Genomic DNA, 11845 nt, shown 5'->3' with positions numbered 1-11845 from the left:
TCAACCCTGAAAACTTATGCAAGGGACTGAGCAAATTTGTAATCCCTGTAAGCAATTACATCTGTACTTAGCATGCCTACAGTTAAAACACTTGATTGTTTATGACTGATTATATACTTATGTTCTCTAACAGTCTACACCAAGTAGCCTTAAACACAATGTTTTTTAAAATTGAAGCTCTTCTACCATCAAATATGGGTTCAGTAAAAAAAAAAAATCAAACAATCCTGGCGGTGGTGGTGCATGCCTTTAATCCCAGCACTCGGGAGGCAGAGTCAGGCAGATCTCTGTGAGTTCGTGGCCAGCCTGGTCTACAAATTGAGTTCCAGGAAAGGTGCAAAGCCACACAGAGAAACCCTGTCTCAAAAAAAAAAAAATCAAAACAATATCAATATAAACAATATGAATCAGTTTATCCAAATAGCTTGAGCTTAACAAACTTAGCAAATACAAGGAGGCTAGACAACATTCTTAAGCCTGACTGTATCTTGGGGAAGGAGAAACATTCTCCAAGTCACTAACTCCCAACTTTTTCAATGTTACTTCAACTTTACCGTTGTTAAGAATCTCAATGCAAACATCTGGCATACTGGTGGTCCTATGCTACTCCTGTCAAAACATTTTTCAACTCCCAAAGGGTCAAGACTCATGGAGTCAGAAGCTGTTTCAAGCCCTTGGCCAGATTGCATAAGTTATTTTCTTGCTGCATCACAAGAAATGAACATCCCAGTTTCGGGTTAGTATTTGGTGCTTATGGCTGTGACTCTGATTTTTAGTCTTTTTATTTTAAGTACAACTATTTACAATGCAGAGCATTTTATAAACTGAAAATGTCCCGTAGCCTTATAAACTTAAATATTTTAAAAACTGTTTTTGTTTGTTTGTTTGTTTGTTTGTTTTTTTACCCTACCCTTGGCAGCATATACATAGCCTGCCTTCTAGATTCCAGCCTGTTCCATTTCATTGTGGTGGTGCTTCTGGCAATGATAACCTGGCACTGACACTTGTTTCGTTTTGTTTTTTGTTTTGTTTTGTTTTTTGTTTTTCAAGGCAGGGTTTCTCTGTGCAGCTTTGAGCCTTTCCTGGAACTCACTTTGTAGACCAGGCTGGCCTAAAACTCACAGAGATCAGCCTGGCTCTGCCTCCCGAGTGCTGGGATTAAAGGTGTGCACCACCACCGCCCAGCTTCCTTTTCTTTTTTAAACATACAAATTCTTACCAAAGTCCTTCTTATGATGTTCCTCAGTAATCTAGAATAAATTGTAAAGCTACAATATTTTAAACAACAATAATACATGTATATACCATAACAAGAGTAACTCTAGATTTGCATCAGCTCTGTACCACAGACAAGAAACTGTTGGTTAGCCTTGTAACATAGCCAAAGCAGCTTAGCAACCAGAGGCACTGGCATTCCATTCCACACTTGAAGCCAAACCTTGATCAGGTTTTAGCCCCAGGGCAGGTTTTGGGAGCCCCACCCATCAGCATGGAGACTAGGAGGAAAGGGGAAGCTCACTCCATGGGGACAGAAGGTCTCTGTTAACCTTGCATTTTCAAGTGCATGAGAGTGGCAGACTGGAAGGGACTCCCTCTCCCTGGCTGGGCACAAAGAACTGTAGGCTACCCCTCAGCTCTGACCCTGGAGGGGCAGTTAGTTCTCCACCAGCCCCTGCCTGGTTCAGGCACACTTTGAGCTCCTCAAGGCCCCTGCTACCTCCCCCAGCTCTGCCCCCTGGCGCTTTCCTCATGGGGCACTGCCTACACCTGCTGGCCATGTCAGGGCCCCACAGTGCTTACAGCCAGTTCCAGTGCCCAGTGTCAACTCCATCGGGATTCCCCACCCCCAGACTCATTCTGCAGGTTCACAGCATGCACTGTCCTTTTTCTAGTCACTACTGTCCTTTGTAGGCAATAAGTGTTTTCCAGAGCCTGAAGGAATATCACAAAGGCCAGTGAAAAGCAGGACAAGTTAGACAAGGACACTTTCATCTCAATCTGTTACTTGAGGAATATGCTGTATAGATGAGGCAGTGGCCATTTTTAGTAACTTGAATACATGACTCTGGCAAGGAAGCCTAAACATATAGGCAAAAGAACATGCCTGCAGTGCTCAGAGCCAAGGGGACACAGATTGGAGAGTACAATAAACACTCCTCAGAGTTCTCAGGTCAATTGTCAAATACAGGGGTCAAGACCGTGACAGAAAGGTAGGGAAGCAGAAAAAGATACATTCCCAGAATCCAAGAGGACAAGAAATGTCACACGTATGATCTAGAGCCAGTGCCCTCAAACACATCCCCAGATAAGCTAAAAGGAAGATGAAGAGCATTCAAATGGCACAAAAATGCTTATCAGAAGAATTCCTAGCCTAGGAAAAGAGCATCTCTGAAAGGTTACTCCCCCTTTGTTCTGTTCCCCCCACAGCTGTAGGTCAAATTGACTGCCAAGAATGGCTATCACATCTGGAATCACTTCTGCTAGAAGCCTATATAAAGGGCATGAAAGGAGGCTTCGTTTCTTTGTTTTCCTGCTTTCAACCTTGCTAGCAAAGTCCATTCCTTCACTGGCATATAACATGTACTCACTCATAAGTGGATATGAGGAATAAAGTACAGGATGACCAACCTACAATCCACAGCCCCCATAGAGCCTAGATATCAAAAGGGCCCAAAGAGGGATACATGGATTTCCCTGGGAAGGGAAAGTAGAAGAGATCTCCTGAGTAAACTGGGGGCAGCGGAGGAGGTAATGAGGGGATGGGAGCTTGATGGAGCAATTCAGGCAGGTTGGGTACAGGAGGCAGTTTGGGGGCCAGACAGATTGTTGGGAAAAATCTGGTGTCAAGGAAACTCCTAGGAATCCTCAGTGATGACCCCAGCTAAAATCAGATTGGTGACCACCCTAATTGTCATCACAGAGCCTTTATCCCGTAACTGATGGAAGCAGATGCAGAGATCCACAGCCAAGCTCTGGGAGTCCTTAGGAAAGGGACAGGGGATTTGTACCAATGGTGTGTGGGGGCTGTCAAGGTCATGACAGGAACCCACAGAAACACCTTACCTGAACTCATGGGAGTACATGGACTCTGGAACAACAGTTAGGGAGCTTACATGGGACCAACCTAGGCCCTCTGCATGTGACAGTTGAGTATCTTGGTCTGTTTGTAAGGTTCCTAGCAGTGAGATTAGGTCCTGTCACTGGCTGTTATCTGGCTTTTGGGAACCTGTTCCCCATGCTGGATTCCTTGCCCAGACTGATTAAGGGAGAGGAGCTAAGTCCTACCTTGTGGTGATATTGTGTCCCACAATATATTGTGAACACTATTAAAGTTATCTGGGCTCAGAGGACAGAATAGCCACTAGATAGACATAGAGGCCAGAAAAATAGTGGCACACACGCCTTTAATCCTATCATTCAAGAGGCAGAGATTTTTCTGGATCTCTGTGAGTTCAAGGCCACACCAAGAATAAAGCCAGGTGTGGTGACACACGCCTTTAATCCCAGCACTTGAGATCACAAGTCTTGCTTGGGAAAGACACACACCTTTAATCCCAGGAAATGATGTCAGAAAGCAGAAAGATATATAAGGAATGAAGACTAGGAACTAGAGCCTGATAAGCTTTTAGGCTTTTTAGCAGCAGTTCAGCACGATCCATTCAGGTGAAAACTCAGAATCTTTCAGTCTGAAGATTCTTAGAAACAGGATCTGATCAGGAGTTGTTGAGGTAAGGTTAGCTGTGGCTTGTCCTATTACTCCAATCTCTCAGTTGTTCACCCCAATATCTGATTCCGTGTTACTTCTGTTATTGATTGATTGATCACTTTATTTTTATGTTGCTTTTTGTTTGTTTGTTCTTTGAGAAAGGGTTTCTCTGTGTAATTTTTTTTAAACTGTGGCTTGTTCTGCTCTTCTGAACTTTCAGAATTCACCCCTATATTGGGACCTGGATTTTTTATTTAATAAGAACATTAAAATTCATTTTGCACTACCTCAACTTGATGTGCCATGCTATGTTCAAGCCCTTAGGAGGCCTGCCCCTTTCTGAATGGAGATAGGAGGAGTGGATGGATGAGGAGTGGATGGATGAGGAGTGGATGGATGAGGAGCGGATGGGGATGGGTTGGGGTGGTAAATGAGAGTGGCAGGGGGAAGGGAGGAAACTTGTTGCTACATAAAATAAAGGAAAAGCCCAGCAGTGAGGACACACTCCTTTAAAACCAGCACTTGGGAGTCCAAGCCAGGCAGATCTCTGAGTTCTGTGAGTTCCAGGCCAGCCTGGTCTACAAAGCAAGATTCACGACAGACACCAAAACTACACGGAGAAAACCTGTCTCAAAATAAAAAAAAAAAAAAAAAAAAGAAGAAGAAGAAGAAGAAGAAAATGTTAAAAGGAAAAAAAAGACTGACTTCAATAATGGAGTTCTACTTTGCTTCAATAGCCTATACAACATATTACAGAGATTAAACATTCATCTAAACTTAGCCCTAAGGATTTTTGAACCAGTCACTACAGACTAAGCTTTTTGAAATGTATTTTCCTCATTTGTTCCTAAAATCTTAATTACCTCAAAGTGCTTTTCCAATCAAATTGTTTGGAGAAAAGGCAAGAATTCCCCTTGTATTTCTAATTTCTTTTGGCCTCTAAAAAGTGTCAGCATAGTGCAGATGGTGGCTCTCAAGGCCTAATCCTGCAAGCTCAGTGCTTACAAGCCTTGTAAACCACTACTTACTGAGCAGGATTATCTGGACTGCTCAGCAGGATTATATGTTCAAGGGACATAAACCCCAGACAGAATGTCTGCAGGAGCATACTGCCCTGTATCTGTTCTGTGTTGTCATGGCACATTCCTGAGGTCCTTTCTGGTACTGAGGACAGCAGGTGGTCCTATTCTAAGATGGGGTTTGTATTGCCTTCATATCCCTAATAAAACTTATCTGGGTGTCCGATTATGGAACAGCCACTAGATTAGACAGAGGTTAGAAAATGGTGGCACACATGCCTTTAATCCTATCACTTTGGAGGCAGAGATCAAGGCCACACTGGGAAAAGCCAGACTTGGTGACACACACCTTTAATCCCAGGAAGGCCTATCAGGAAACAGAGAAGTACATAAGGCGACGACCAGCAACTAGAGGCTTTTAAGCTTTTAGGTTTTTAGTAGCGGTTTAGCTGATATCCATTCTGGTGAGGACTTAGAATCTTCCACAATCTGAAGATTCTTGGAAACAGGATCTGATGAAGAGTTGTTGAGGTGAGGTTAGCTGTGGCTTGTCCTATTCCTCTGATCTCTCAGTTGTTCACCCTAGTATCTGGTTCTGTTATTTATTGTTGTTGTTGTTGTTAATTTTTGATTTTTGAGACAGGGTTTCTCTGTGTAGCTTTTTTTTTTAAAGCTGGGGCATGTTTTGATTTTCTGACTTTTCAGAATTCACCCCAATACCAAGATTTGAGGGTTTTGTTTTGTTTTTTAATATGACCATTTAAGATTCATCTTGCACTACCTCAACTTCAGGTGCCATGCTATGTTGGGAGGCCTGCCCCTTTCTGAATGGAGACAGGAGTGGATCGATGTGGAGCAGGGTGGGAATGGGGTGGGGGGTGGTAAATGGGAGTGGCAGGGAAAGGGGGGAAACTTGTTGGTACATAAAATAAAGGAAATCCCAGGCACAAGTGGCACATGTGTTTAATCCCAGCACTCAAGGGGCAGAGCCAAGCAGATCTCTGTGAGTTTGAGGTCAGTTTGGTCTACAGAGCAAGGTCCAGGACAGGCACCAAAAATACATGGAGAAAGCCTGTCAGGGAAAAAAATGTTAAAAGAAAAAAAAATGGAACACACCAATGAAGCTCGACTGTGCTTCGATAGACTCGAGTACAACATTTTACAGAGGCTAAACATTTGTCTCAAACTTAGCTCTAAGGATATTAGAACCAATCCCTGTAGTCTAAGCTCTTTGAAATGTATTTACTTCATTTGTTCCTAAAATCTTACTTACCTCTAAGTGCTTTTCCAGTCAAACTGTTTTGAGAAAAGCCAAGATTTCCCCTTGTATTTCTAATTTCTTTTGGCCTCTAAAATGTGTCAGATGACCTCTCCAGCATAGTGCAGATGGTGGCTATCAAGGACCCATCTTGGAAGTTCAGTGCTTACAGGCCTTGTAATATTGAATATTGTGCCAACATACACATTTGTGATCAATGTTAATGTTAAAGGGGTGGCAAAGGTGGAGCTGTATTCATCCATACATATAGCTCAGATTCTAAAGGGATAGGAAAATATTCCAGGCCTTTTCCTGGAAACCCTGGGTATGGACCTGACCATAGGCCATCCACCTGGCCAATATTTAATTAAAGCTTGCTTCAAATTTAGCTTAAAACTGTGGTAGTGGTCTTATACTTGATTGGTGAAATTAACATTTTCTTGACAGCCCAGCAATATTCAGACCACCCACCCTAATTCTAAAGCTGGACCTTCACTCAGGAACTCCTGGCCTGAGGGCCCACTTGAGGAGGCATGTACATTGAGGCATTCCATGGCTCTGAGGCTGTCTTCAGTTCTCAGACTATTAGAGTGAACTTCCAAGCTGAGAAATGTAGCAAGCAACTATAGAGGTCTCCTGGATCTGGACCTGGCAGCTGTCCTGGTAACTCTGCCCCCAATGCCATGGAGGCTCACAAGGTGATTTAAGATGTAAATGCAAGTTGTAATGTCTCTATCTGTCTCACCAGATTTCCTGTTAGCTGAAAGACATATCTAAGTAAGCATCAGCTGCTGACTACAACCTGCTCCAAACAACTATGATCTCTGGACTTGCTTAGAGCAGATGTGGATCAGTCCAGCCATTGTTAATGCTCCTTGGCTCTTAAGCTGGGACAAGCCATGACTACAGTAGTGGTACATGTGGACTCCAAAGCTGAGCTCACTGCCCTGCTGGAGCAGTGGGAAGAGGACCAGGGCAGTGGGCAGGATATGGGGCCTATCCTTACCAGAATGTCAGAATTAAGTGAAAAAGAAACTGAAGAATATCGTAAAAGAGATCCAGACCCATTTGATGATCAATATCCTGGTTGAGCTGATCCAGAGTGTATGCTGGGCCGCTTGCTGAGACAACTCTCCAAGAATGATGATTTCATGAATGCGCTGATGAACGGGTATGTGATGACAACTAGAGAGGCCCCTTTAAATACTGCAGCATGCAGACTGTCACTAGATATCATGCCAGGTCTAGAAACTGCAGTGGTCTTTCAAGAAAAGGAAGGAATTGTTGAAAATCTTTTTAAATGGGCCCAAGAGGCTGATCAGCCACTGAGGACATATTCCACAGCACTGTTAGGTGGTGCTATGGAAAATCAAGAGATTGCTGCAAGCTACAGAGATGAAAATACAAGGCTGGTGGCAATAGTGCTTCACAGGCTGAGAGAGCTACAAGTACAGGAAGTGGCTTTGCGGCAGGAAAGTAAGTGTCCTAGGCCCCAGAAGACTTCATCAGAGCCTTTTTTGCCTCTGGATGAGGAAGCTGTGGATATGGACTATGGTGACATGGCAGTAGATGTTGTGGATGGAGAGCAAGAAACTTTTAGAGATATGGACATCTCCTTTGATCTGAATTCAACTCCCAAGACCAGTAGTAGAGTGAACTCAGCAACTAAGCCTGAGGAAGCCTCCGGATTCAAGAAGAACAAGTCTGCAAAGCATGGTGACAGAGAGAACGTTAGGAGGGTCAAGCAGAAGTTGAGTTTCTCATCTTCTGAGCCAGATCCTGTGTTTGCTGAGCTGTCTAATACCAGGTGGTCAGAAGTGTCCCCCTGGGTGACTGGCACCAATTATACCCTCTATCCAATGACTCCTGCTATAGAGCAGAGACTTCTTCTCCAGTACCTGACCCCTGTAGGAGAGTATCAGGAGTTACTTCCCCTGTTCATGCAACTTGAATCACGAGAATTGTTGATGTTTTATATTGATCTGAAACAGACTAATGATGTCCTGCTTACTTTTGAGGCACTCAAGCACCTAGCATCTCTCCTGCTCCATAACAAATTTGCCACAGACTTTGTTGCACATGGTGGAGTACAGAAATTACTGGAAATTCCTCATCCTTCTATGGCTGCAACTGGTGTATCTATGTGCTTGTATTACCTGTCCTACAACCAGGATGCTATGGAAAGAGTTTGCATGCATTCTCAAAATGTTTTATCTGATGTGGTGCACTATGCCCTATGGTTAATGGAATGTTCTCATGCTTCAGGATGCCGCCATGCTACAATGTTTTTCTCAGGTTGTTTCTCATTCCAGGCTGTCTCGGAGCTCTTTGACCGTTATGATGGTCTTCGTCGCCTAGTGAACTTGATCAGTACTTCGGAGATTTTAAATTCGGAAGACCAGGGAGCACATGTGAGTGATGATAAAATCATTGCTACCTGCCAAAGAGGCAAACATACCTGCATGGCTCTGCAAAAGTATTTTGAGGCTCACCTGGCCATTAAATTGGAACAAGTCAAGCAGTCACTACAGAGGACTGAGGGTGGCATTCTTGTGCACCCTCAACTTCCATTCAAGGCATGCTCATACACTCGTGAGCAGATTGTAGAAATGATGGAATATTTTATAGAATATGGCCCAGCTCAGCTGTATTGGGAACCTGCTGAAGTCTTCCTCAAGCTTTCCTGTGTGCAGCTCTTGTTGCAGCTTATTTCCATCGCCTGCAAGTGGAAGACCTATTATGCAAAGACTGACACTGTGCGCTTTGCTTTGGATGTCCTGGCCATCCTCACTGTGGTGCCAAAAATCCAGCTGCAATTGGCAGAGTCGATGAAGGTCTTGGATGAGCATGGCTCTACTGTATCCACTGTAGGTATCAGCATTATTTTTGAAGTGGCTGAAGGTGAGTACTTTCTCCATGATGCTGAAATTCAGAAGTCAGCCCTTCAAGTTATCATAAATTGTGTATGTAGCCCAGATAACCGAATATCCGGTATTGGTAAATTTACTTCTGGAACTCCTCAGAGAAAGCTGTCTCAGACCCCCAAGAGCAGTGAGCATACCCTGGCCAAGATGAGGAATGTGATTCAGTCCAATGATGGCATCAAGGTGCTTCTGTCCCTATTGTCCATCAAGATGCCCATCACAGATGCAGACCAGATCCGGGCCCTGGCCTGCAAGGCCCTAGTGGGCTTGTCTCAAAGTAGCACTGTTGGACAGGTTATCAGCAAATTGCCCCTTTTTAGTAGCTGCCAGATTCAACAGCTAATGAAGGAGCCAGTGTTGCAGGACAAGCGTAGCAACCATGTCAAGTTCTGCAACTATGCAGTTGAGCTCATTGAGTGAGTATCAGGAAAGCCTGTTCTGGTTGGAACTGATGTGTCTCTGGCAGGACTACAGAAAGTAGGTGTTCTTGCCCAGTCAAAGATCTCCTTCCCTGAGAAAGAACTACTCCTGTTGATAAGAGAGACAGCCACTGTGCTGACCAGAGAGACTGACTTGCCTATGACTGCTGACTCACATTCTTCTGCCTTCACCACAGTGACTGCTGCTGCTTCTCCTGTCTCTCTTCCTAAAACCCCTGAGATTGCCAATGGCATTGCATGTAGACTTGGCAGCCATGCTTTTGTGGGTACTTCTGACCCTTTTCCTCCCTCTTACCCCCCTGCCCATCCTCTGCCATGCCCACCTGAGGGTTCATTGGCTTTGCCTGGCCCATCATATTCAGACAACTCTCCTTTGATTGGCAGGATCAGTTTTATCAGAGAGAGGCCATCACTGTGTAATGGCTGGAAAATTCAGGTGTTGCCGCAGAAGTCGGACCAAGGTGCATATAGCCAGAGCCTTGCTGTAAAAACACAATGGGATAGACATTTTCCTTCCCCACCAACACTGGACAGTACCATCAAAGAGTATCTTAGGGAGCAACATGCTCGCTGCAAGAACCCCATTGCTACGTGTCCACCTTTTTCTCTCTTCATTCCTCACCAGTGTCCCGAGCCAAAACAGAGGCAGCAAGCACCAACAAACTTTACCTCTAGGATAAACTGTAGGACATTGTTTCCAAAATATGTAGGTATAGATAGCGGAGGCTTTGATAGGCACCTTATCTTTAGCCGATTTCGTCCTATTTCAGTGTTCACGGAAGCTCATGAAAGTGAGAGTGGCTTGACATGTTGTGCATTCTCAGCCCAGGAGCGGTTCCTGATGCATGTACAGGGCAGCTGAAGCTCTACAACATGTTTAGTGGACAGGAAGAGGCCAGCTATAACTGTCACAACTCAGCCATCACACACCTTGAACCTTCCAGGGATGGGTCCTTACTTCTGACATCTGCCACTTGGGGCCAGCCTTTGTCTGAACTTTGAGGGATGAGGTCAGTATTTGATATGAAGCATTCCTTCACAGAAGGAGACATTGCCCATGTTTATGATATTGAGACTGGCACCAAGATGTTGACTCTGTTTAACCCAGATCTTGCCAACAACTACAAGAGGAACTGTGCCACCTTTAATCCTACAGACGATCTTGTCTTAAATGATGGGGTCCTCTGGGATGTCTGCTCTGCACAGGCCATCCACAAGTTTGACAAGTTCAACAGGAATATCAGTGGTGTTTTTCATCCCAATGGGCTGGAGGTCATCATCAATACAGAGATTTGGGACCTTCGAACTTTCCATCTTTTACACACAGTTCCTGCTCTGGATCAATGTCGTGTGGTGTTTAACCACACAGGGACAGTGATGTATGGAGCAATGTTGCAGGCAGATGATGAAGATGACTTCTTGGAAGAGAGGATGAAAAGCCCTTTTGGGTCATCCTTCTGAACACTTAATGCAACTGATTATAAACCAATAGCAACTATTGATGTGAAATGGGACATCTTTGACCTGTGTACAGACACCAAAGATTGCTATCTTGCTGTCATTGAGAATCTAGGCAGTATGGATGCTCCTAACATGGGCACAGTATGTAGGCTTTATGAAGTGGGCAGGCAGTGGCTGGCAGAGGAAGAAGATGAAGAGGAGGACTGGAAAGAGGAAGAACAGGAGGAAGAGGAGGAGGATGAAGATAATGATGACACTGATGATGTAGAGGAACTTGACACTGACCAGTGGCTGGAAGCAGAAATGGAGGAGGCTGACATCAGGGAGATCACAGGAGACAGTGGGGACAATGAATTCTCTCCCTCTAATGAGGAGCTAGCAAGTCTTCCAGAGGAGGAAGAGGAGGAGGAAGATGAAGATTCTGATACAGAGGGGGAAGTGGAAGTGATCCTAGTGGAGGACAGCTCAGACAACTCTGACTAGGAAAATGACATCATCTTATATCTGAATGAGTGACTTGCCAGTCCCTACTTGGAAGACAATCTTCTCAGGCAAGAGAAACTGAGTGAATGGATTCAGAAAATCTGCTTTTTGTTAAGTGACTGTATCCCCTGAATTTGAGAACTGTGATTTAGAGTCTCCCTGGAATCTGAGGGCCCTTCTGAAAACAATAACTACCACAAAATAAAATAACTAAGAAAGACTTAGGGACTAGGTCCTAGTTTGCATCCCCTCCTCCTAGGATGGATACAGCTTTCCTCAAGGGATCATGTCTCTGGGTATTTCACAATGTATTCTCTTTGTATAATGTTTTTTACTTAAAGAATAAGAAATTATTTTTAATAAAACTTTTAAAAAGTAAAAAAGCAGCAGGCATATGTAACTGAGGGTCTGAACTTCTATCCACTAGTCTATCCCTGTACTTTATTTATTTTTTTGGGGAAGAAAAAGATGTCTAAAGAACAATATAGAGGCATTTTTACATACCTATTTAAATAAAGAGGAAAATCATGGTTTATTAAATTGATAATGATTAA

The 11845-nt window shown here is 44.0% G+C and overlaps 1 protein-coding gene across 1 annotated transcript; it reads left to right on the top strand.

Annotated features, from left to right (window-relative positions):
- The first annotated feature begins 6882 nt into the window (after positions 1-6882).
- On the top strand, positions 6883-11324 carry LOC118593507 (DDB1- and CUL4-associated factor 1-like). The gene is given in 2 exon segments (XM_036203021.1): positions 6883-10189; positions 10192-11324. Coding segments are annotated over 2 exon segments (4440 nt in total).
- Positions 11325-11845: the final 521 nt, after the last annotated feature.

The sequence above is a fragment of the Onychomys torridus genome, chromosome 11 (assembly GCF_903995425.1).
Source record: "Onychomys torridus chromosome 11, mOncTor1.1, whole genome shotgun sequence".
Taxonomy (NCBI): domain Eukaryota; kingdom Metazoa; phylum Chordata; class Mammalia; order Rodentia; family Cricetidae; genus Onychomys; species Onychomys torridus.
This window is presented reverse-complemented; position numbering and strand designations above follow the sequence as displayed.